This window comes from Protomyctophum parallelum (assembly GCF_964188405.1).
Source record: "Protomyctophum parallelum genome assembly, chromosome: 3".
Lineage (NCBI taxonomy): Eukaryota > Metazoa > Chordata > Actinopteri > Myctophiformes > Myctophidae > Protomyctophum > Protomyctophum parallelum.
The window spans coordinates 4,962,775-4,990,030 of NC_139698.1; the positions used below are offsets into that span (position 1 = coordinate 4,962,775).

The following is a 27,256-nucleotide window of genomic DNA, read 5'->3' on the forward strand; positions in this document are numbered from 1 at the left end:
GCGTCCGCCAGATAAAACTATCAAAGTGAAATTCCTAGTTTGCTTGCTTTATGCAGTCAATGCAGACCCAGCTCTTAGACCCAACTTTGAGAATAGATTAATGGCGATAATTTTTTTGACGCGCGATAATATTCTCGCGTTAACGCAGCACGTTAACGCCGATAACGGCCCAGCATTAGTCCTAATACATCATTACAATAAGATCTGGTTGCAAAATGGGTGAAGTGGCCCTTTTAAGGGATACTTGAGCTATGATACCCACGTAAACTTTTAATTCTAAATAAAAAGAAAAGTGTGACAAAATACTGAATGGATCATATGTGGAGTATCAATTATTTTTTATTTTCTCTGTTTTATGATGAACTATAACAAAATAATAATACTATAAAATGAAATGTAGGCTGTATACAAATACAACTTGATTCATATGCTACGTTTTTTTAACATTATTATATTATTATAATAATATGTTTCAAAGTCACTCACAAATAATCCTGCGACATTTTCGACTAATCTTTGTGACTGCATTTCGCGGGATCATTAAATGTAATAGGCTTTAATAAAACATATCGTCTGTGTTTTAATACAAAAATAGGAATCATTATGCTGCATTCTGTATCTAGTATTTGTATATATGACTTTACTTTGTGTAGCAAAGGGACATGCTTTTACATACTTAGATTTTACACAGTATAATGATTTAATGGATGATGTATTGTATAAATACATATTATTATAATTTATAATAATGAATGGAGGAGGAGGATGCATATATAATTAAATACATCGAACGAAAGGCAAGTGGGAACAATAATCCAACAGCCATGTGTTTCTCTCTACCGGGACGGAAGCGTTTGAGTGAAACACACAGAGAAATGGCGCCCAGTGTTTATTAGCGTCGTTAGCTTAGCCTCGGTGTTATTAAAGCACAAAACGAACAGGTAAGACGGACAAACGACTACTTTAATAAACATAACGCTGTATCTGTGGCTTTTACATGTAATTCGTCTGGTTGGATAACAGCCAACATTCCGTATCTAAGCCTTCTTGCGACAGTTAGCTGCTATAGTTGCTAACGAGAGATGATAACAACAATAACAATGTATTTTTACTTCTACCGTTCTACGTGCTGCTGACACGTTCTTTATGGGATATATTCGTATGATTCGTATACATTTTCATATGTATATCATTTCTATATTCGTTGGGTGTTTCTCTAGTCTCAAACCCCCCTGCAAATTAAACGCAAATGTGTACAAATAATATGATGAGAAGACCTAAGTAGATCTTTGTAATCTTTCCATCTCTTTGTAGTGCAGACAGTAGTTTACAACTTTCCAAGAGGATATGGCAGGCTGTAAATATAATGTCAATTTACAATTTAGACATTTTGCAGACTTAATCCAAAGCCATTTACTACAGTCAGTAAGCAAGAACAACACATGGCAATGCATCGAAAGCAAGATGTTAGGTTCACAAAGAACAGTTTGCAGAATTACAGTATACATTTCAAGCACAACTCAATCCAAAGACTGTTAACTGTGAGTGGACGACCCAATAAAGCTATATATGCTGCTGCTATGCTATCTAAATTACATACTGTAGGTTTAGCCTTTGCATACGCCTGTAAGGTCGTCGAGGCTTGTGTGTCACCTCTAATCTAATTTTGATGAATTGAACAATGTGGACCCTGTTGTAAACAAGTGTAATGCTTAATTGGGTCGTCCACTCACAGTGAACAGTCTTTGTATTGAGTTTGTGCCTGAAATGTACTGTAATTCTACAAACTGTTAATAAATATTTTCAATCAAATTCAATCAATCAATGAGACACTCCTGACGGTACTGTGGGGACAATATGAGATGAGTTAATACTTTGCACCTTGTTGAATGAGTAAGCTGTTGGAATACTGGCCCGGGAACATTATTGTTTTTGAGCGGTGCTAGCCCCTCCTACGCCCAGCTTTCCGGGTTTGTGTGAACACCAACAACATTGGCTTGTGATTGGCTGATGATTGGACTGGCTAAGCAAAGTACATATTGAAGATAAAATTCACACCCGTGTGAATTCTAGTTTAACCCATTCTGACCGGGCACCCATTTTGGTGTCGGCATCATGTCGTGCTTTAGCTATTGAAAAATAGCAGATCTACAAGCTCATATCGCGCCACCGAGTGGCGCGATACGAGCTTGTAGGTCTGCTATTTTTGAAAAATCGAAGAGCGACTGACATTTTTAGAATCTGATCTCAGGTCAGAATGGGTTCATCAGACCAGTGTGTGTCCGGCGGAAACCTCGTATGAATCTGATCTCAGGTCAGAATGAGATAAAGCAATACGGTATAGGACTGCAAATCATAGACTGTGCATACAATACCTCCGAAAAGGCATGTCATCATGGAGACATCCAGATTCTATCATCTCTACGATATATATATATATATTTTTTTTCCATCACCATAATCGCCCCACCCGTAACCGTAACGTTGTACCCTCCTCCACACAGAGACTCTTCATGGTTTTCGCCACGCCGGCGCCACCACCACCGTCCTCCTTACTGAGCCGCTCAGTGGCAGAATGAGACGCATGGCGGGCCGCAAGCGTAAGAGCAGCTCCCCGCCGGACGCGTCGTCATGGCCGTCCGCCCCGGCCAGCAAGGCTCTGAAGAAGGACGACATGGTCTGCGGCTCGCTGCTGACCGCCGAGCTCGACGGACACCAGAAGCAGAGGTCCGCCCTCCCAGGTATACCAAAACATGAGTCACACTCTTCTTCTAGTGTGTCTAGAATGATGGACACATGAAAGGGCATGGTGGTAGTGCTGTCACCTCACAGCTAGAAGGTGTAAAAACATGCAGTAATCCTGGTCACTAAACAGTTTAGTGACTGATGGAGGGGAAAGGAACTGGTTGGAATAACGTGTTCCTTCCACGCGCTACGTCCAACCAGGGAAACTCCCCCCTGTCAGGTGTAAAGGAGCAACTTGGGCATGAAGGAAGCATGAGTTCAAGTCTGTTGCTCTCCCCATGTTGGCAGAGGCTGTGTAGAGCCCACGATCACATTAGATGATTGACACAGGGGTTAAAAATGGGTTACAAAATCGTGGGATAAAAAATATATTAAAAAAATAAATAGAATGATGGACACCAGAAGCAGAGGTCTGCCCTCCCAGGTATACCAACAACATGAGTCACGCTCTTCTTCTAGTGTCTAGAATCAGTGGTTCCTCCTGATCCTAAACTCTTCAGGTGGAGATTGGAGACCCCAAAAGAGAGATTAGGTCTTTGCCCCACGACCCAAACTAGTGAAAACAGCCGATCTACAAGCTCACAACGTGCCGCTTCGCGCCACGTTGTGAGCTTGTAGATCGGCTATTTTCTCTACTTCTTTTTTTTTTTTTTTCACTTAATTTTTATTGAAGGAAAAAACATACACAACTGACAAGACAATACGGAAAGAAAAAAGACAAAAAGTAAAAGAAAAAAAAGGCTGCATTTCTCATATTACAAAAAACTTTCAATGAAATCCAATTGCAATATCGCTAGGCTGAGAGAAGAGATTCCACTTTTCCCACTTTTTATAGAATTTATCCTCTTGTAGTCTAAGTATGAATGTTAGTTTTTCCATAGAATACAGTTCCTTTTTCTCTACTTCTTAAAACATTTATTTTCTAATTTATGGAATTTCTTAAGACTTGTTATTCAAGAAATTACTAATGATTAAAACAAAATGTAGGAAACAAAAAATACCAATACCGACCCACTATTTGGGAAACTGTGGCCTAGATGGTCTGCAACTCACTGAGGTGGATGGACAGCACAAGCAGAGGTCTGCTCTACCCGGTACCAAATGAGTCCCAAATGAGTCCCCCGTTCTCAGTATTCACAATGTCATTTAGTCCCCGCACTCCATTTATTTGGTCACTACATTTTGCACATTTTTTGCGCAAAATGTTGTCCTCTGCATTTACCTAGCCTTGCGTAGCGATACAAATTGGTCTCGTCCCTCTCAGTGTTTTAGATTGTCTTTTCTTTCTCGCAAAATCCCGCCCCACTTGCCCCCACTTCACGGGGCCAGGCTCTTCTACGTAGACTTCTATTGAAAAGGGACAACCCTGAAGTTTACGGAATGCATTGGAGTCTATGGGCTCACACCGAGTACATGAACCAACGTGACCACCAGGCTGTTTTCTGCCCCCTCAAAGTCTTACTCTATGGCTCTGGTTATAGCCTGGTTCCAGACCAATCTGGTAGGCTGTGATGTCCTTCCACACTTGAGAAGGGCCAAACTGAGAGCAGTGTGCCAATGTTTTCTTTCATTGATAGACTGTCTGTCTGTCTGTCTGTCTGTCTGTCTGTCTGTCTGTCTGTCTAGGCAGCGACGGGGAGGAGGAAGAGGACGAGTGTGACGTGGATTATGTCCGTCCCTCTCAGTGCTCCCCTGGTGGTCGGGACCGAGAAGTACACCTGTTCATCACTGTGGGTGAGTGGTCGTGACGCAAGCTTGTAGATTGGCTATTTTTCGGCTTGCAGCTAAGCCAAGATTTTTTTCTTCTGAGAGTTAAATCAGGGGATGGTAGGTCGCCCTGAAAATATTCCCTCATAATATGGGGTTGAGGATGCCTGACATTGACCACTTTTACAACTTTGCCCCAAATATCACCTAATACTCTTCAGTCTTCAATGCTGACATCAATCCTTGCAAAGTAATTTACACAAACACACCTACAGTATGTAGGCAAGATGCTTCACTTATGACATCCTACACCTACAGTATGTAGGCAAGATGCTTCACTTATGACATCCTACAGTATGTAGGCAAGATGCTTCACTTATGACATCCAGGGGCGGCAGTGGCTCAGCGGTAGAGTGGCCGATAGAACGTCCGCGTTAGAAACACGTGAGGTTTCCAGCTCAAGTGTCTGTAGCCTTGCACTAGTGTTGGTCTAGTGTCTGCAGTCTTGCACTAGTGTTGGTCTAGTGTCTGCAGCCTTGCACTAGTGTTGGTCTAGTGTCTGCAGCCTTGCACTAGTGTTGGTCTAGTGTCTGCAGCCCTGCACTAGTGTTGGTCATGTTTTCTGTCTCTCTGGATGGCATTGCTCGTGTCTGTAGGATGGCATTCTTTAACAACAACAGTCTTCAAAACAGTGAGCGGTTATTGCGTCATAGCCTTAGAAGACTGACTGTCGTCAACCCTGTATGCGTCAGTGGAAACAAAGAGCCAGCTTTTCCCCATTTGAAAACAAAACGGACGTGTCCCGTAATTCTACTGATACGTTGTTCCTTATTCTAAGGTCGGGGAATAAATATGAATGACGGTGCGATTTATTCGACAACGCTACGTCGTCCTCCTCCTCCTCCTCCTCTCCCAACGAGAACGGACGAGTGCTGCTGTTAGTGAGACACAGTGATCGTGATACTGCCTGTGTGAGCTCACTAATTCTCGTACCAGTGGTAAAAAAAAGTGCACAGAGCAGATATGACAAGTAACTGAAATATACCAAGTCATAATACTGTCATTTTTTTAATAATAATAAAATAATTGTGCTTATTTCAAATAATAATTGCAATGACCCTAAACTTTAAAGCCTCTGTTGCTCTTCTATTGACACAAGTAGATAGATCCTGTGGTCAGGTAGGACACCTACTGGTTGAGATGAGGTACTGCATGTAAGTAAAATCACAACATATCGACATGACTACCCGTTTAGGCATGTGTTGTTCTCGCTTACTGTAAATCGCTCTGGATTAAGAGTGTCTGATAACATTTCCACCCCAAAGAATTGAGGTGACCGATTCTCACACCATTCTGATTTCAGTGTAACATGTATTGTCTTTAGTCTGTAGTTGCTGAACATTCCAACTTTCAAAATGTGGCACCTGGAGCCATCACTACTGTGGCTTTAACCCATTCTGACCTGAGATCAGATTCATACGAGGTTTCCGCCGGACACACACTGGTCTGACGAACCCATTCTGACCTGAGATCAGATTCTAAAAATGTCAGTCGCTCTTCGATTTTTCAAAAAATAGCAGACCTACAAGCTCATATCGCGCCACTCGGTGGCGCGATATGAGCTTGTAGATCTGCTATTTTTAAATAGCTAAAGCATAACATGATGCTGACACCAAAATGGGTGCCCGGTCAGAATGGGTTAAACAGACAACATGAAAGTGCTTGAATGAATCCTCTATTAACCCATTCTGACCTGAGATCAGATTCTAGAAATGTCTTCTACATCCTGACAGTTTTCATTCTGACCTGAGATCAGATTCTAAAAATGTCTTCTACATCTCTGACGGTTTTCTGAAAAAGCTATGTTTCTATGTCAGTGGTCCTTCGATTTTTCAAAAATAGCAGACCTACAAGCTTGTAGATCTGCTATTTTTCAATAGCTAACCAAAACCAATAACACCAAAAGGGGTTCCCCCCCAATATGGGTTAATGTATCTCTCTTGTAGCAAAAACATAAAGAGTAAAACATAAATACAAATAGACAGTATATTTATTAGTAGTGCTGCACCATTCTTGCTCAAATTAAGAAAAGAGATTGCACAGGTGTCTGAATCTATCACCATCTTTTTTTCCGATCAATTGTGCAGCTTAATGTACAGATTAGAAACATTAGTGGGGTTCCGTCTCCATGTTAAATTTAGTTGTCATTTACAACTCATGTAAAAGTTTCACTTTCAGTACTAATTTGAAGGTGAGGGTCTATAGAACCATTTTGGTTCGAGTGGCAATCACCAAAATAAAATAATTGGCCTATAGGGGGCGTAGTCAGGTGCCAACCCTCATCAGCCCTACCAAAATATGTAAACTGTTGTAACTTTTGATTAAATTATCCAATCTGAACATATGATATATGTATGGATTCACAATCAGGAGTAGCATTTGGTACTTAAACCTTATTACACATATAATATTTGTTTCCACCCAGTATTGGTGTATATCCACAAAATAGCAGGAAAAACGAGCTAAAAACTAGTAGTGGGGTCCCTAGACAGAACGTCATTTACAACTCAACAAAAGTTTAACTTTCACTTCTAATTTGTAGATAATGACCTATAGAACAATTTTAGTTTGGGTGGCAAGTCTACAAATTAAAAAATATATATATTTTGCCAAATTTCCAAAATGGCCAAAATCGGAATTATGTTTATTTGAAAAATGTCTTAATTTTATTATATTGCTGTTTTTTCTTTGTTTTTCTTGCTATATCAAGTTAATCCTGTGTGAGGAATCAACTGGATTTCAAATATTAATGTTTTGAATAATCTGATATAGAAACAAAATAAAGATGGCTGCCAATGTACATTGAATTACTACATTACGCCTAACTTCTATCCTGTTGAACCTAGAATGGTGATGTTGGTGCCTATACCTATGTTATCATGAATGACTAATTGTATAAAAACAAAATACATAAAATAAACCACTCCTGTGTTATATTTGTTCATTTTATTTTAGTTAGTTATACTATGTACTGACACTATAGGGGGCAGAGTAGCAGGTGTGTCTTAATTGTTCAGACTTGGTATCTTGTTAGTTATAAGACTAAGCATACTGCAGAAGAGCATGAGCTGCACTGATTGCTCTCTTGTGGTATTGATATTTTGAAGGTATACGCAAAAAAGTTAAACATGTCATGAAGGATCCTAAAGTGTTTTTTTATGAATATGGATAGTCATGTGGGATAAGTGGCCATCCCAATAGTATGAGCTAGCATTAACCAAAGTAGCCTGTAGCTATAGCACAGGCTAAAACTAAAGGCTAGCTACAGTATAGCAATTATGCTGAGGAAGAAATTGTGTTTTCATTATTTTCATTATTATTATTACAATGGTGAATGTAGCTATATGCACTGCTGACTGTTTTCTTGTATTAATATGTTGAGGCAAACTGTTAAATACAAAAGTTATATAATAATATAACAGAAAACTAAACCTGGATAAAGTATTTGTCTGTTATGGCTGGGACAACGAAATGGCAGTTGTGCATTTTGTGCCAAAAGCAAACTGAGGAAAGACTTGTTTGCCCTCTTGCAAATCCAGTTGCCAGTCGTAGAGTAGGACATCATAAGCCTTGCAAGTCAGTTCAGAGCAATTGACGCTTCTCGATCCCCACCCAGACGTAGAACTTCCAGATGCAGAATCCATGAAGCGAAATCGTGCATTCTGGCATACAACTTGTCCGCATCTGTATAGGGCAACAGCACTTGACAGTGCAAAAAAAAGGCATTCTGGAGGTGCTGTGGCATTGGCAAGAAGATCATGCCGGACATGGTGCACCTGTTAATCATAATAAATGTCTCTTTTGTGGTGAAGAAACATATGCAGCAGACCATTCATTCCAGAAGGTAGAACTCACCCAAGAGATAAACGACAAGGCAGTTGCGCTGGGAGAAGACCGTATCGTGGCACTCCATGACTATCCATATTCATAAAAAACACTTTAGGATCCTTCATGACATGTTTAACTTTTTTGCTTACCTTCAAAATATCAATACCACAAGAGAGCAATCAGTGCAGCTCATGCTCTTCTGCAGTATGCTTAGTCTTATAACTAACAAGCTACCAAGTCTGAACAATTAAGACACACCTGCTACTCTGCCACCTATAGTGGCAGTAGTATAACTAATAAAATAAAATAAACAAATATAACACAGGAGTGGTGTATTATATTCCAATATCTAACTTTAGTTCCCCACATATGTACTGCATTGTCTCATTTGTGTGAAATATTATATATTGTCCTATTATATGTATTTTGTTTTTATACAATTAGTCATTCATGATAACATAGGCATAGGCACCAACATCACCATTCTAGGTTCAACAGGATAGAAGTTAGGCGTAATGTAGTAATTCAATGTACATTGGCAGCCATCTTTATTTTGTTTCTATATCAGATTATTCAAAACATTAATATTTGAAATCCAGTTGATTCCTCACACAGGATTGACTTGATATAGCAAGAAAAACAAAGAAAAAACAGCAATATAAGAAAATTAAGACATTTTTCAAATAAACATAATTCCGATTTTGGCCATTTTGGAAATTTGGCAAAAATATATATTTCTTTAATTTGTAGACTTGCCACTCGAACTAAATTTGTTCTATAGGTCATTATCTACAAATTAGAAGTGAAAGTTAAACTTTTGTTGAGTTGTAAATGACGGTCTGTCTAGGGACCCCACTACTAGTTTTTAGCTCGTTTTTCCTGCTATTTTTGTGGATATACAGTATACACCAATACTGTGTGGAAACAAATATTATATGTGTAATAATGTTTAAGTACCAACTGCTACTCCTGATTGTGAATCCATACATATATCATATGTTCAGATTGGATAATTTAATCAAAAGTTACAACAGTTTACAACTTTGGTAGGGCTGATGGGGGTTGGCACGTGACTACGCCCCCTATAGGCCAATTATTTTATTTTGGTGATTGCCACTCGAACCAAAATGGTTCTATAGACCCTCACCTTCAAATTAGTACTGAAAGTGAAACTTTTACATGAGTTGTAAATGACAACTAAATTTAACATGGAGACGGAACCCCACTACATTTCATTCATCCAAATAAGTCGAGGACTGTACATTTTTAACCCATTCTAGGCATAACTTGTTTTGAGAACCACCGAAATAGGGTTTCTCATAAAACTGTCAGCATTTAAAAGGCATTTGTAGAATCATCCTCGGACGAAATGGGTTAAAAGTTCTCGTCTCTCCAGTGTTTTCGTCAACTAAAAACTATGACAAAAAATGTTCGTCGACTACCTTTTTTCACTGACAAAATCTAAATGAAAACTAAGCTACGATGACTAAAACTGAGACTAAATATACTGACAATTTCGTCAACAAACAAAAACTAGATTAAAATGTTAGGAAGGGACTAGTGGACAAGAGATCCAGTTTTAAGGCTAGGTTGCATGCTGAAAATACCAGATCTATAAGCTCACAAGCCTACCGCGTTGTGAGCTTGTCGATCTGCTATTTTCAGCATGCAACCAAAGTGTAAAACCAGTCATTACGACATCAAGGCCTCTTCAAAACACATTTACAATCTTATGACATTTAGTCGACTAAAACTGGACTAAAACATTCCATGTGACTAAAACTAAATTAAAACTATTCAAACAAAAAAATCTAAATTTGCTGCCAAAAACAACACCGTCTCTCTCTTAACCCATTTTGGGCGGGCACCCATTTTGGTGTTTTAAACATGTTATAATTTAGCTATTGAAAAATAGCAGATCTACAAGTTTGTAGGTCTGCTATTTTTAAAAAATCGTTAAAAATGTGGCGCAAATCTTTGAATATATATATATTCTTTCCAAGTGAATGTTTCTAAATGGGTTCTAAATGGGTTTTTAACAGATGACGGCGCCGGTGCCGGGGGGAACAACAACAACAGGACCAGGGTCGAGGAGGAGGGAGGTCCTTCGTGGGACAAGGATGCTGAGGACGGGATGATGGACAGCTGGTTGCCAAGCAACAGCGACCCCAGCGACGACGACGACGATGCTGAGGAGGACGAGGAGGAGGAGGAGGAGGAGTTTGGCCAGCTGGACATCGACCTGGAGAGGAAGTCCAGAGAGCACAACCTGACGTCGGGCAACATCCGCTCCATCCTACACGTCAGTATCTACTCCCTTACTGAACCCATTCTGACCTGAGATCAGATTCTACACATGTCTTCTACATCCTGACAGTTTTCCATTCTGACCTGAGATCAGATTCTAAGAATGTCTTCTACATCCTGACAGTTTTCCATTCTGACCTGAGATCAGATTCTACACATGTCTTCTACATCCTGACAGCTTTCCATTCTGACCTGAGATCAGATTCTACAAATTCTTCGATTTAAAAAAAAATAGCAGATCTACAAGCTCGCAGTGGCGCGCTCTGAGCTTGTAGATCTGCTATTTTTCAATAGCTAAATAGCATAACATAATGCTAACACCAAAAGGGGTTCCCGCCAGAGCATGTGAGCGGAGCGGCCGATAATTCCGCTCTTCGCTCTCGAGGGCTTTTGTTACGCTCGCTCCGCGCTCACGTTCATCTCCCCCCACGCCGCTCCTCGCTCGCTCAGCGCTCCCCTTCATTTACGCATGGAGCGCTCCCCGCTCCGTGCTCGCTCCGAGGCTACACTCAGATGCCCGCTCCGCTCAGCAGAAAGAAATGACGGGGGAAAAATAAAATGCTGTTTTCCTGAAATTGGCTAATTAAACCTGAAGGCCTTAGTTTCAGACCGCATGTTGCAGCAACGGCTCGGAGCGGCTCGGAGCGGAGGACAGTTCTCGCTCCGGAAGTCAATCTGACACATTTAAAAACCCGCTCCACGCTCACGTCAAAATCCCCCCGCTCCGCTCCTCGCTCGCTCCGCGCTCCGCTCCGCTCACATGCTCTGGTTCCCACCCAGAATGGGATAACATCAGTGTTGATTTTGTCGACTGAAACTAGACTACCTTTTTTCACTGACAAACTAAATGAAAGCTATGATGACTAAAGTAAGGCTAAATCAGTTGGCAATTTCGTCAACAAATAAAAACTACACTAAAATGTTAGGAAGGGACTATAGTGGACAAGAGATCCAGTATAAGGCATTTTACACTTGGTTGCATGCTGAAAATAGCCGATCTACAAGCTCACACCGCGTCGCGCTGCGACATGTTGTGAGCTTGTACATCGGCTATTTTCAGCAAGTGTAAAACCAGTCATTACGACGGCATCAAGGCCCGCCGAAATACATTTTAGTCGACTAAATCAACTGTAGATTTAGTCGACTAAAATCTTATAACATTTAGTCGACTAAAACTAGACTAAGACTAAGACATTCCAGGTGACTAAAATGTGACTGATATCATTTATTGGTTTAACTAAATGCTACCTTCACATTGACAGATTCACTAGTACTTTGCAATGCATTTTCAATGGGAGCCAGTGACATGAAGAGACAGAGCTACACGCTACTGTTAATTTCCATTGAGAGCCAGTGACATGATCATTAAAAGGCTACAGTTCCAAGACGGTAAAAACCCACAATATTGCCAACATGTTAAAGGGATAGTTCAGATTTTTTTAAGTTGTATGAAATACTTGCCATTAATATAGTGGTTGCAACTGTATTAATTGATTGTCCGAGTCCCGTGGTGGGAGTTCTGCTCTGGTTTTAGTGAATATCAAGTAGTTCCGGTCATTTTGTGGGGGGCACTGGGGCCACGCAGTAAAAGTACATTAATCAACAAAACGAACGTAATTTGTATGGTTGACCTATTTCTAAAATATTAGCGCGACTTTCGTTCAACTTTGACCGCTCCATCACATGGAACTATTCTTTGGGCGTAGTGATATGGACACAAAAAACATAGTTCTGGGTGATAGGTCAACAATACAAATGACGTTCGTTTTGTGGATTACTTTACTTTTACTGCGTGGCCCCCACAAAATGACCGGAACTACTTGATATTTCAACAAAAACCAGAGCAGAACTCCCACCACGGGACTCGGGCAATCAATTAATACAGTTGCAACCACTATATTAATGGCAAGTATTTCATACAACTTAAGTTCAAAAAATCTGAACTATCCCTTTTAATACACATAAATGGAACAATGATTAGTGAATGAACCTCCAGAGTATCTGTTTTTCCCTGGGATATGAACACATCTGACGGTAGACTTGTCACCTCTCTCTCTCTCCTTCAGGAGGTCATCACCAACGAACATGTGGTGGCCATGATGAAAGCTGCCATCAGAGAGACAAAGGACCTGCCGCTGTTTGTGAGTGTCGCCAGCTTTTGTTTTTCTGAAGGGAATAGATCAAATGTTTTAACAGTTTCTGTGCCGGGAATGGATTACTCCAGGTTAATGTCGCTGCCAACCCCGCTAATACCGCCTTTTGTTTTATGTGTTTAATCCGCCGTAATGTAATAAATAAAGAAAATCCGTCTTCGCCGCGGAGAAAGAGAGTAGATGCATTTGTTTTGATGACGAAACCGGAAATCGTCACATGCTGTGGGCTGCTAGGGCTTCTGGGAAATTGAGGCCAATGCAAACGAATGGGGTTCAACGCCTCATGGAGGAGGCTCCTGTGCTGCGTCTTCCGGGTGTACCAAGATGGCGGGTGGTGCGGTCGTTCATAACAAACGGGGGAAGCTTTTTTCGCTCTATTTTCGCGGATTAAAAGCCCAAATAATTCTGCGTATGCTCTAAAGGTAATACAACAATCTCGGCAGTGAAGGGGGGTTGATTAAAATGCGGGTTAAGCGTGTAAAACAGTCAAACTGTTTTAATATGAATGAATTGAATGACGGTATCTCTCTCACAGGAACCCAAGATGACCCGGTCCAGACTCAGACAAGTGGTGGCGCAGGGGGAGGTTTGTCTCTCTTATATATATTTAGTTAATTATCAATAGTGTTGTTATTATATCATTATTTTCTATAAGTCGTTTGAGTATAGAGGGTATGCACATGCATAAAGTGAATGGCAGGTCGAGTGGCGAAGTGAGTTTAACTTTGTTTAACCCATTTTGGGCGGGAACCCCTTTTGGTGTTTTAAACATTATGTTATAATTTAGCTATTGAAAAATAGCAGATCTAAAAGCTCATAGCTTGTAGGTCTAGCTATTTTTGAAAAATCGTTAAAATGTGCCTCAAATCTTTCCGAAAGTTGTCATGATTTAGAAAACATTTCTTTTTTAATTTCGACGCCTGAATGGGTTCGTTTCATGCAATCAGATAAAACGTCTCTGTGTTATGTATTAGCTGTCAAGGCCAGAAAGTAGTTTTTTTAAAAACTCAGTCAGTAGGCGTTCCCGCATAACTTCCGGGTATGATGATGATGTCACGCGCATACCCTCTATTCTGCTAGTAATATCCTACCTGACGTTCACAAAAGGTTATTTCTGTTTCTACAAAAATATTTATCGTTTTTGTACCTGTGTGCAGATCAATATTTTTTGCAGATCATACATTGCATTCACATGTCGGATCCACCCCACCCCCCCATCGCCCCCTGTGTCTGACCATCTTTAGTGCATCTTTGCTACATTATGTGTTTTTGTGCTCCTCTGTTGAAATCCCATCTACCTGCCTATAGGGTGCATGTCAAAGGAGCAGGTCACCCACAAAAATGACTTATTTTCTGTCTATTGCAAAAGCCTTGAATCCATGGACATTATTTTTATTTTCTAGTCTCATTCCTGAGCCATTAACTTGATGAGCGGCATCAGCGCCCATACCCTATAGGTAGGGTTGGCGAAAGGGCCTTTCTGTGTGGAGTTTGCATGTTCTCCCCGTGTCCCCTTAAAAAAAAACATGCAGTAATCCTGGTCTCTATACTGCCTCCCCCTGGCCAGCCGGGTCGCCTGATGGAGGGGAGAGGAACTGGTTGGAATAACGTGTTCCTTCCCTTCCACACGATACGTCAAACCGGGGAAACCCCTCCGTCGGGTGATAAGAAGTGGCTTGCACTCCTCATGCATAGAAGGAAGCATGAGGTCAGTCCGTTGCTCTCCCCAGGTTAGCAGAGGGAGAGTAGCGCCCAGGATTAGAGTTCAGGAAATTGGCACCAGGTGAAAAAAATGGGTTACAAAATCATGGAGAAAAAATGTTTACAATCTCCATGGATTCAAGCCTTCATGGGGCATGTAATCAATATAACATAATTATACAAATAAGTCCTTTTTAAGTATAAAGGGGGCTAAAATCATACAGATCTGACCTGGAAGTGAAACGTGCCGCTGACATTGTGACCTCTCTCTCGGCTTCCTGTGTCGGGCATGCAGTCTGTCCTCAACCTCAACCTGTCACCCATCAGAGGAGCGCTCGCCAAGGTTTGTCTCCTCATCCTGACATTAATCTATTGTTCTCATCCTGACATGAACACATCTATTGTTCTCATCCTGACATGAACACATCTATTGTTCTCATCCTGACATGAACACATCTATTGTTCTCCTCATCCTGACATGAACACATCTATTGTTCTCATCCTGACATGAACACATCTATTGTTATCATCATCCTGACATGCACACATCTATTGTTCTCATCCTGACATGAACACATCTATTGTTCTCATCCTGACATGAACACATCTATTGTTCTCATCCTGACATGAACACATCTATTGTTTTCATCCTGACATGAACACATCTATTGTTCTCATCCTGACATGAACACATCTATTGTTCTCATCCTGACATGAACACATCTATTGTTCTCATCCTGACATGAACACATCTATTGTTCTCATCCTGACATGAACACATCTATTGTTCTCATCCTGACATGAACACATCTATTGTTCTCATCCTGACATGAACACATCTATTGTTCTCATCCTGACATGAACACATCTATTGTTCTCATCCTGACATGAACACATCTATTGTTCTCATCCTGACATGAACACATCTATTGTTCTCATCCTGACATGAACACATCTATTGTTCTCATCCTGACATGAACACATCTATTGTTCTCATCCTGACATGAACACATCTATTGTTCTCATCCTGACATGAACACATCTATTGTTCTCATCCTGACATGAACACATCTATTGTTCTCATCCTGACATGAACACATCTATTGTTCTCATCCTGACATGAACACATCTATTGTTCTCATCCTGACATGAACACATCTATTGTTCTCATCCTGACATGAACACATCTATTGTTCTCATCCTGACATGAACACATCTATTGTTCTCATCCTGACATGAACACATCTATTGTTCTCATCCTGACATGAACACATCTATTGTTCTCATCCTGACATGAACACATCTATTGTTCTCATCCTGACATGAACACATCTATTGTTCTCATCCTGACATGAACACATCTATTGTTCTCATCCTGACATGAACACATCTATTGTTCTCATCCTGACATGAACACATCTATTGTTCTCATCCTGACATGAACACATCTATTGTTCTCATCCTGACATGAACACATCTATTGTTCTCATCCCGACATGAACACATCTATTGTTCTCATCCCGACATGAACACATCTATTGTTCTCATCATCCTGACATGAACACAGCTATTGTTTTCATCATCCTGACATGAACACATCTATTGTTCTCATCCTGACATGAACACATCTATTGTTCTCATCCTGACATGAACACAGCTATTGTTATCATCCTGACATGAACACATCTATTGTTCTCATCCTGACATGAACACATCTATTGTTCTCATCCTGACATGAACACATCTATTGTTCTCATCCTGACATGAACACATCTATTGTTCTCATCCTGACATGAACACATCTATTGTTCTCATCCTGACATGAACACAGCTATTGTTATCATCATCCTGACATGAACACATCTATTGTTCTCATCCTGACATGAACACATCTATTGTTCTCATCCTGACATGAACACATCTATTGTTCTCATCCTGACATGAACACAGCTATTGTTCTCATCCTGACATGAACACATCTATTGTTCTCATCCTGACATGAACACATCTATTGTTCTCATCCTGACATGAACACATCTATTGTTCTCATCCTGACATGAACACATCTATTGTTCTCATCCTGACATGAACACATCTATTGTTCTCATCCTGACATGAACACATCTATTGTTCTCATCCTGACATGAACACATCTATTGTTCTCATCCTGACATGAACACATCTATTGTTCTCATCCTGACATGAACACATCTATTGTTCTCATCCTGACATGAACACATCTATTGTTCTCATCCTGACATGAACACATCTATTGTTCTCATCCTGACATGAACACAGCTATTGTTCTCATCCTGACATGAACACATCTATTGTTCTCATCCTGACATGAACACATCTATTGTTCTCATCCTGACATGAACACATCTATTGTTCTCATCCTGACATGCACACAGCTATTGTTCTCATCCTGACATGAACACATCTATTGTTCTCATCCTGACATGAACACAGCTATTGTTCTCATCCTGACATGAACACATCTATTGTTCTCATCCTGACATGAACACAGCTATTGTTATCATCCTGACATGAACACATCTATTGTTCTCATCCTGACATGAACACATCTATTGTTCTCATCCTGACATGAACACATCTATTGTTCTTATCCTGACATGAACACATCTATTGTTATCATCATCCTGACATGAACACATCTATTGTTCTCATCCTGACATGCACACAGCTATTCTTGTAGGTCTGCTGTTTTTGAAAAATCGAAGAACCACTGACATAGAAACATAGCTTTTTCATAAAGCTGTCAGGATGTAGAAGACATTTTTAGAATCTGATCTCAGGTCAGAATGGGTTAAGTAGCTGATATCGTCGTCAACCATGCATCGTGATACATATGGTATGTAATGGCTGTTTAAAACATATGCTTGCACCCCTCCCGCCCTCCCTCCAGGCCCCTCAGTTCGTCGACATCCCTCTGGAGGAAGAGGAGGATTCGTCGGATGAAGAGTACTGCCCAGACGAGGACGAGGACGACGAGACGGCAGAGGAGGTAAAGGATCGGCCCGTCGCCATTATTACATCATCGCAATTATTACATCATCGCAATTATTACATCATCGCAATTATTACATCATCACAATTATTGGAGATGATCGGCATTTTTTTTTTGCATAATCGTCAATCGTTTCCATATTGAAAGATGTTTGAAATGTTAATTTTTTTTTTAGCAGAAATAGCATATTTAGTAGCTTGTAGATCAACTATTTCCGCTATTTTGTAAACTCGGTGCTGCGTTATGAGCTTCTAGGTCTGCTATTTTTTTTAAGTCGTGAAAATGTGCCGCAATCTTTGAATATATATATATATATTCTTTCAGAGCGAACATTTTCAACTCAAATCTTTGCTCATGGGGGGGGTCCCTGGAACAACATTTTCAGATGGGGGTCAGCGGACAAATACATATAATTGCATGCTGAAAATAGCAGATCTACAAGCTCACGGTTTTAACGTCCTTGGTTGTCGTTTATTAATGCAATCGGATAGGACGAGGCCAGAAAGTAACTTTCCACATAACATCCGTGTACGATGATGTTTTTAATTTATCGGTTTTAATTAATTAAAACGTATGATGATGATGATGTTTGTTTTCATTTGGAAAACCTTAACATTTATGAATGAATCACACGATAAAATTATGCATAATGTGTTAATTCCACGACCGCATCTCTGTATCGCTTTCGGAAATTAGGACTTGGACAATAGCGGGATGGCGGATATCGGCAAAGAAAAAATAACTATTTATTTAATACATTTGTAATCGTGTGTGTGTGTGTGTGTGTGTGTGTGTGTGTGTGCGTGCGCAGTCGTTTCTCAGCGACGTGGACAGCTTGGGGTCGTCCCCCAGAGTGCCCAGAGGCACGTCCAGACATCATCCCCCTGATGACAGTCCCCTGGAACACACCCACTGTGCCCCAAAGGTACCACTCACTCACTCACAGTGCACTGGAACACACCCACTGTGCCCCAAAGGTACCACTCACTCACTCACAGTGCACTGGAACACACCCACTGTGCCCCAAAGGTACCACTCACTCACTCACTCACTCACTCACTCACTCACTCACTCACTCACTCACTCACTCACTCACAGTGCACTGGAACACACCCACTGTGCCCCAAAGGTACCACTCACTCACTCACAGTGCACTGGAACACACCCACTGTGCCCCAAAGGTACCACTCACTCACTCACAGTGCACTGGAACACACCCACTGTGCCCCAAAGGTACCACTCACTCACAGTGCACTGGAACACACCCACTGTGCCCCAAAGGTACCACTCACTCACTCACAGTGCACTGGAACACACCCACTGTGCCCCAAAGGTACCACTCACTCACTCACTCACCCACTCACTCACAGTGCACTGGAACACACCCACTGTGCCCCAAAGGTACCACTCACTCACTCACTCACTCACTCACTCACTCACAGTGCACTGGAACAGCTACAGCTGCAGTCCGGACCTCAATTTTGAGGTCCGGGCTTACGCATAGCCTTACTGGGGGCGTAGCTGCACCCCTAGTGTGTTGCAGTGTGTGTGTGTGTGTGTGTGTGTGTGTCTGACCCTCCCGATGTGTTCCGTCTCTCTCTCTCTCTCTCTCTCCCCTGCAGAGAGCCAGATGCTCCAGACAGCTGCAGCGTGCGGAGGCTGCAGACCCCACGGCTCCACCTCCACTTCCTCCTCCTCCTCCTGCCTTCTGTTGTTCCTCCAGCACGCCTGCAGCGTCTCCGCAGCACCTCCTGCTCCACTCGGGGCCCACGGACACCTCCTTCCTGGAGAGGCTGTGTGCCGTGGAGGAGGAGCTGAGCTTCAGCCACGACTGTCCCTCCTACCAGGTACGTGCACGCACGCACGCACGCACATGTGCACACATGTGTGCTCACTGTTCACCCGGAGAGTACTACCAAGCCACGCCCTGGAAACCCCCAAGTCAAACACCAAATGCCTTGACGGGAGCTTTCTCCACTCTGCTATAAGGACATGGAACAGCCTTCTCCCCCTGTGGTTGTTGGAGACATTAACATCTAGCAGTGTTCACGCCTTCACTCTGCTATAAGGACATGGAACAGCCTTCTCCCCCTGTGGTTGTTGGAGACATTAACATCTAGCAGTGTTCACGCCTTCACTCTGCTATAAGGACATGGAACAGCCTTCTCCCCCTGTGGTTGTTGGAGACATTAACATCTAGCAGTGTTCACGCCTTCACTCTGCTATAAGGACATGGAACAGCCTTCCTTCCCCTGTGGTTGTTGGAGACATTACATCTAGCAGTGTTCACGCCTTCACTCTGCTATAAGGACATGGAACAGCCTTCTCCCCCGGTGGTTGTTGGAGACATTACATCTAGCAGTGTTCACGCCTTCACTCTGCTATAAGGACATGGAACAGCCTTCCCCCGGTGGTTGTTGGAGACATTACATCTAGCAGTGTTCACGCCTTCACTCTGCTATAAGGACATGGAACAGCCTTCTCCCCCGGTGGTTGTTGGAGACATTACATCTAGCAGTGTTCACGCCTTCACTCTGCTATAAGGACATGGAACAGCCTTCCCCCGGTGGTTGTTGGAGACATTACATCTAGCAGTGTTCACGCCTTCACTCTGCTATAAGGACATGGAACAGCCTTCCCCCCCGGTGGTTGTTGGAGACATTACATCTAGCAGTGTTCACGCCTTCCAGAAGAGGCTGAACAAACACCTCCTCAGTATGCTCTGTAATCCCACAGAGCTCAAGGACTGTCATTCATCCAATCATTCAGTTTAGACATATTGTCTAAACAGGGTAACTGGACTATAAGCTCAAGAACTTGTTTACAGCCAGGCCCTGCTCATAGAACATTTCATGGTAGGGGTTCAATGCCTTGTCCAAGGGCACTTCAGCGGTGGTAATTTTAACGTGCCGGTCCGGGGATACGAACTATAGCGACCTTCACGATATCAAGACCGCTCCGCTAACCGTTCGGCCACCACTGCCTGGGGGTGTGGGGGAGGGAGTTGCACGGGTGTGATTTTTCCATATCGCCCAGACAAAATTGCAATGTACTTTAACCCCCCCCTTTGTTTACCTTAGGGCCTGAACGAGGTGGACGCCAGCGGCCTGGTGGCGCTGCGGACGCGCTCCAAGCGACCGCTGCGCGACGTGCCCCTGGGCCTGCTGGAGGCGGAGCTACGGGCCCCCGACATCACGCCCGACATGTACGACGAGGTGGTCCCCACGGTGCTGGAGGAGGACCGGCACTGGAGCCGCTGGCTGCAGGGCCTCATGGCCTTCGACAACGACGGTATGCACACACACACACACACACACACACACACTGGAGCCGCTGGCTGCAGGGCCTCATGGCCTTTGACAACGACGGTATCCACACACACACACACACACACACACACACACACACACACACAGCAACCGATTGCAACGTTAGCTTGCTAGCCTATAGCTATATTGTGTTTACTGTTGATAGCTTTAGCTAGTTAGCTTATCGCTATGACAGCAACAAGTAGGATGTAATTGTATGCGGGCTTTGGCAACTGTCCTCTTTAGCTCTCCGTGTATTCGGATTCTTTATCTTACATAAAGCAATACGAGCGACCAGCTACGTCAAAGAAGTTAACACCGCAGGGAGACGGAACTTGTCACAGAACTACACAGTGTACTGTCAGAGTGCTGCGTTGTGCGCTCTGTCTGAGAGTCAGGAGGAGGGCGGCCCCTCCCCTCCCTCAAGGCTCAGAAGGGAGGGGGCTGTACTCTTTGTGTGTGCATGTCTCAACCATAGAAAAATATGGACAAAGCGTTCCCCGGGTCTAACATGGACGTAAAATGAAGCCTGTTATTCCTGCACTGTAAGTCGCCATCTTTCTAGATCCGTTTGGGCCCAGCTGGCCATTGGCTGGCTCCGTTTGGGCCCAGCTGGCCATTGGCTGCCCAGACAACGAGGCGGGACTTCCCCCCTTCTTCTCCGTTGGTTTTTATTTTGACTCGAGTGGGTGGGGACTCCCGATCATAGACTGTAACGGTAGCCACGCCCCTCAGAACATACGCGACTTTATGGTCATTTCTTTTATAAATGGGACCATAATTTTCCAAAAAGAATATTATGACATTAGAAATGAGACTTTAAACTAGTGACTGGAAGCAGAAAGTATTCATGACCATGTTTATTAAGGTAATACAGTCTAGGTGAAGTTGGGCCCAAATACATGGACTTCTATGGGGCTATGGGTTTTTCTGGGTCCAGTGACAGCGTCACAACAGGCCATGATATGAACTTTCAGGAGTTTCAGGCTTCACAAAATATCTGTCTGACTGCCCCCCTGATCTCAACCAACGGGAGGACGGAGTGGGCCAGTATCGATACTATGGAAAAGTCATATTGAACCGTTTGAATTTTTCAGAATCGATATCTATCGATATATCGATATTTTAACACAACACTAACACACACACTGGCTGCAGAGACTCAACGAATGTATATACACACACACACACTGGCTGTAGGGACTGCCTAACTAAGTAACAACGTGTGTGTTTTCAGAGGAAGGTGACGATGACGACGACCCAGAGTACAACTTCCTGGAGGAAGTAGACGAACCGGACAAGGAGGACTACAGGACGGACCGCGCCGTCCGCATCACCAGTACGCACACACACACACACACGCACACACACACACACACACACACACGCACACGCACACGCACACGCGCACGCATGCACGCACACGCGCACGCACGCACGCACACACACACACACACTAAGGCTGTCCCCAAACATTCAAGGTTCGAATGTTCGCTCATTAGGGTTGGCACTCGAATCTTAATTAATTGAACCATTCGTTTTTTTTTTTTTTTTTTTTTTATAAAAATAAATATATATTTTTTTTTTTATTAACTCGAAAATATATCTCGGCGAGAATGTGATACGAGCATGTCAAAAAAAGTAAGTTTCTAGTGCATTCCTGTCAGAAGTTATGTCCATCTCCCTTGTTGTGCTGTCCCTCTCCTTGACCAACCTTGACCAACAAGCCAATCACACAACAGACAAAATGATTTTCCTTCTCTTATTCGCGCTGCTTGCGTTCCCTTCTCTGACTCTACCTCAGTCAGGTTTACACACACACACACACACACACACACACACACACACACACACACACACACACACACACACACACACACGATACAGAAAGACAACGGGCGCAACTTGCAAGCCTTTGATATGAGCAGCACGTGCTCTCATCGCGGCACGCACGCACGCAAACACACACACACACACAGAGAGAGACGGCTTTACGATGATCCCCGTTCCAATGCGTTGTGGTGAAAAGGGTAGATCGCTCACCGTTTGGGGGCCGCGGTGCAAAGCCCCCAAACGGTGAGCGATCTACCCTTTTCTCTACCCTTTTCTTGAGTGAGGGAACCACGATACAGAAAGACAACGGGCGCGAGCCTACATTGATGTGAGCAGCATGTGCTCTCACAATTTGAGAAAAAGGTTAGTTCTCTCTCTCTCTCTCTCTCTCTCTCTCTCTCTCTCTCTCTCTCTCTCTCTCTCTCTCTCTCTCGGGGGGCAAGCTAAGGCAAGCATTTAGTACAGTACAGAAGTGTTCATCATATACCTTGGCCCATGTGTTAACTGGTTAAAACGACCGGTTTTAATTTTAACGGATCATTCGTAAATAAGCCACACTGTGACGTGATCGCCCAGCACCCTAAAAACGCACCCTTAGTTCAAGTCACAGCGCGGTGCGGAGTTGTTTTAATATTAACATCAGTGTTGTTGTTATTCGTCTTAATAACATTCTGCTTTTTTTTTTCCAGAAAAGGAAGTGAATCAACTGCTGGAAGAACTCTTTGACACGGTGAGTTGCATTGTGGGTAGTCTTGCGTTGTCAGACTGTTGCCTTCTGCAATTTACAAATGCTTCAGTCACACAGTCTGGAGCAACAGAAGCTCTGATCCATCACACAGTCTGGAGCAACGGAAGCTCTGATCCATCACACAGTCTGGAGCAACGGAAGCTCTGATCCATCACACAGTCTGGAGCAACGGAAGCTCTGATCACCAGTAAAATATAAATGCTTCCGCCACACAGTCTGGAGCAACGGAAGCTCTGATCACCAGTAAAATATAAATGCTTCCGTCATACAGTCTGGAGCAACGGAAGCTCTGATCACCAGTAAAATATAAATGCTTCCGTCATACAGTCTGGAGCAACGGAAGCTCTGATCACCAGTAAAATATAAACGCTTCCGTCATACAGTCTGGAGCAACGGAAGCTCTGATCACCAGTAAAATATAAATGCTTCAGTCACACAGTCTGGAGCAACGGAAGCTCTGATCACCAGTAAAATATAAATGCTTCCGTCGTACAGTCTGGAGCAACGGAAGCTCTGATCACCAGTAAAATATAAATGCTTCCGTCGTACAGTCTGGAGCAACGGAAGCTCTGATCACCAGTAAAATATAAATGCTTCCGTCATACAGTCTGGAGCAACGGAAGCTCTGATCACCAGTAAAATATAAATGCTTCCGTCATACAGTCTGGAGCAACGGAAGCTCTGATCACCAGTAAAATATAAATGCTTCCGTCACACAGTCTGGAGCAACGGAAGCTCTGATCACCAGTAAAATATAAATGCTTCCGTCATACAGTCTGGAGCAACGGAAGCTCTGATCACCAGTAAAATATAAATGCTTCCGTCACACAGTCTGGAGCAACGGAAGCTCTGATCACCAGTACAATATAAATGCTTCAGTCACACAGTCTGGAGCAACGGAAGCTCTGATCACCAGTAAAATATAAATGCTTCCGTCGTACAGTCTGGAGCAACGGAAGCTCTGATCACCAGTACAATATAAAGTGGAAGTGAAGCCTCCTTCCCCACTTCCGTTTCGTCTTTTCAGTCGCGCAAATTCATCCTAATATAAATCGAAATCTTATAAGCATATATAGATTGCTGTTTAGCAGAAATGAATATATAAAAAATAATGTAAAGATATTTGAAATATACATTTCCGTGAACAGAAATGCCAGCTTCCTTGCTCGGTTTTCGGCAGTAGTTCCAGACTTCTGTATAGCATTAAAAAAATAATAAAAAAAAATACATAACTGACATTACAGTCCTTCCTGTTGATATTACGTCTTACCTTATTACAGTACATACACAACCTAAATTAACACGTACATTATTTGAACAAATAAGACGATGCCATTTTACATGGATTTTTACGTCCTCATTGACCCGGGCCTTTTCAAGAAATGAGGCAAATAATGTCTTTCTTTCAATCATTTTATTTTTCATTTTTGCAAAAAACTGATACATGCCTCACATATACATAGACAGACTAACCGACATACCTACATACATTATACATACATACGTCCATACATCATCTTCTTCTTACTACTTATATATAATATAAATATATATAATTATTCATGTAGTCTTCGAAATCATAAAACCTTTGTTGTTAACATGAATGGTTCCTTAATTAATTTGCCAAACCTCTAGATAATATCTCTGCGTATTCTCCTCCCATGTATTCCACAACTGGGCCCCAAACCAAGAAGAATCCATCCATGTCTCCTTGGAGAACGTGTGTGAGCCGTTCTAGTGGGAGCAGTGGTAGAACATTATGGAGCCAACTCCATACAGATGGAACAACATCCCCAATCCAACATTGTAGTATTGACAACCTAGCACAGTACAATAGGATAGTCAGGATTCTCTTAAATCTATTAAATTCAGGTGTCGTTGGGTGTAAGCCCAAGATACATTGTAGGGGATCTAGTAATGTCTTATATAATGTGTCCTGTAATACACTATGTGTTGTTCAGTTCCAGGATGAGGTGGTTGTTGAGGAGGTGGAGGGAGAGGAGGAGGAGGAGGAGGATTCACAGCAACTTGTACCCAAATACAATGTCCCCCAAGCTCTGCGGTACTGACCACGCACATGCACACACACACACACACACACACACACACACACACACACACACACACACGCACACGCACACACAGACAGGCCTCCCTTCGGGACAGGGCAGCAGAGTGGTGCTGTGTCTGTTTGGGTAGGGAGGTAGAGAGAGATGTCCTCGGCTGTGGTCTTCTACACTCAGTGACATGTAGGAGAGACTCTGTGTCAGAGGAGACATTACATTACACCTCATCTCATATACTGTACAGTAGATCGTGCTCTTAGCAATTTACAAGACGACTCTTAATCCAGAGGGACTTACAGTAAGCAAGAACAACACATGGCAATGCATCAAATACATTTAAATTGTTATCTAGAATCATCATAAGCAAGCTGACATCTGTCCAACAGTAGAATATCTGTACAATGAAACTATGATACTCATAGCACTATAGAGTGCTATTCTATGTCTACATAAAAGTTGAGGCTTTGCATATGCCTGTAAGGTCGTCGAGGCTAGGGCAAGTGCTACCATTAAAGGACCACTTTTCAACCTATCTTCATATAATAGGTCCTCACTAATTATCATGATAAAATGGCACAACATTGTTTTCTACTCATAAGAGGGCTGTGGGCAGTTCAGAAACCCGTCCACCAGTGACATCATCGATGGGGAATCCAAGCTAATAGAAAATGCAGGCTTTCTAGTCATGTGAAAAATGTGAAAATAAAAGCCATCGTTCTCACGATAATAAGATACATTAATAAAAAACATCTTCCTAACGGTGATGTGGACGGGTTTCTGAAGTGCCCACAGCCCTCCTATGAGACACGGACTGAGTCGAAAAATATTGTGCCATTTTTATCATGATTATTAGTGAGGACCTATTATATGAAGACGGGTTGAAAAGTGGTGAAGTGGTCCTTTAAGCGATTATAAAAATGACATTTAAATTCCAACAGTTTGCTATATCAGTACTGCTGCTCAATGTCTTGTCATGTCAAGGACCCCCTTGAACGTATACTATAGCCCATGTCAAGGATCCCCTTTGAACCGATTGTATTTCTGTAGACTTGGATAGCATTTGATACAGACTTATAGTATGTTATGTAGACAGCACAATAATTGCATTGTATATAGTCATAGCACGCCATAGTACATATGTATAGCATAGTAGTATATATGTATAGTTTATATGTATAGTTTAATTATATAGATATTCCACTGTTACTTTTTTAGCTTACACATGTTTCATGATAAATGCTTTTTTTGTGATGTATTCCCATGCTTTTTGTTCTTGCTTAATGTAAGTCGCTCTGGATTAATAGCATCTGCTAAATGCCTAAATTGTAAATTGTTTGTCTCTCTAAGGAGGGGGAAACCTAACTTGATTTTACCTCCTCCACTCTCTCACACACGCTACAGCTTCGACGCGCCGCTAGCCGTGATGCTAACGGAGCGGCGGCGCGTGGTGCGCCAGCAGTACGAGGCCGCGCAGCAGAAGAGAGCGCTGCTGGCCACGCCGGGCCACGGCCCCGCCCCCAAGGCCCCCCCGCCTCCCCCGCACCGCACCACGGTGGTGACGCGGCCCCCCGCCACCCTGCTACTGGACCGCGCCCAGAAGCTACGGCTGCAGCAGCAGGTCCAACAGGTAAGGCCCCGCCCCCAAGGCCCCGCCCCCAAGGCCCCACCCCCAAGGCCCCGCCCCCAAGGCACCGCCCCCAAGGCCCCGCCCCGCCACCCTACAGCAGGTCCAACAGGTAAGGCCCCGCCCCCAAGGCCCCGCCCCGCAC

The 27,256-nt window shown here is 42.8% G+C and overlaps 1 protein-coding gene across 1 annotated transcript in view; it reads left to right on the forward strand.

Moving 5' to 3' along the window:
- Window positions 1-873: 873 nt before the first annotated feature.
- Window positions 874-27,256, forward strand: part of LOC310856125 (uncharacterized protein) — a 79,300-nt gene continuing 52,917 nt past the window's right edge. The window contains exons 1-16 of the mRNA XM_083761358.1: window positions 874-941; window positions 2,505-2,727; window positions 3,156-3,169; window positions 4,372-4,479; window positions 10,383-10,642; window positions 12,714-12,788; window positions 13,336-13,386; window positions 14,797-14,844; window positions 17,431-17,529; window positions 18,344-18,457; window positions 19,155-19,379; window positions 20,613-20,823; window positions 22,078-22,179; window positions 23,363-23,403; window positions 25,383-25,483; window positions 26,889-27,114. Coding sequence (XP_083617484.1) covers window positions 2,576-2,727; window positions 3,156-3,169; window positions 4,372-4,479; window positions 10,383-10,642; window positions 12,714-12,788; window positions 13,336-13,386; window positions 14,797-14,844; window positions 17,431-17,529; window positions 18,344-18,457; window positions 19,155-19,379; window positions 20,613-20,823; window positions 22,078-22,179; window positions 23,363-23,403; window positions 25,383-25,483; window positions 26,889-27,114 — 1,827 coding nt within the window. The 5' untranslated portion in view covers window positions 874-941; window positions 2,505-2,575. The remainder of the gene's footprint in view (window positions 942-2,504; window positions 2,728-3,155; window positions 3,170-4,371; window positions 4,480-10,382; window positions 10,643-12,713; window positions 12,789-13,335; window positions 13,387-14,796; window positions 14,845-17,430; window positions 17,530-18,343; window positions 18,458-19,154; window positions 19,380-20,612; window positions 20,824-22,077; window positions 22,180-23,362; window positions 23,404-25,382; window positions 25,484-26,888; window positions 27,115-27,256) is intronic.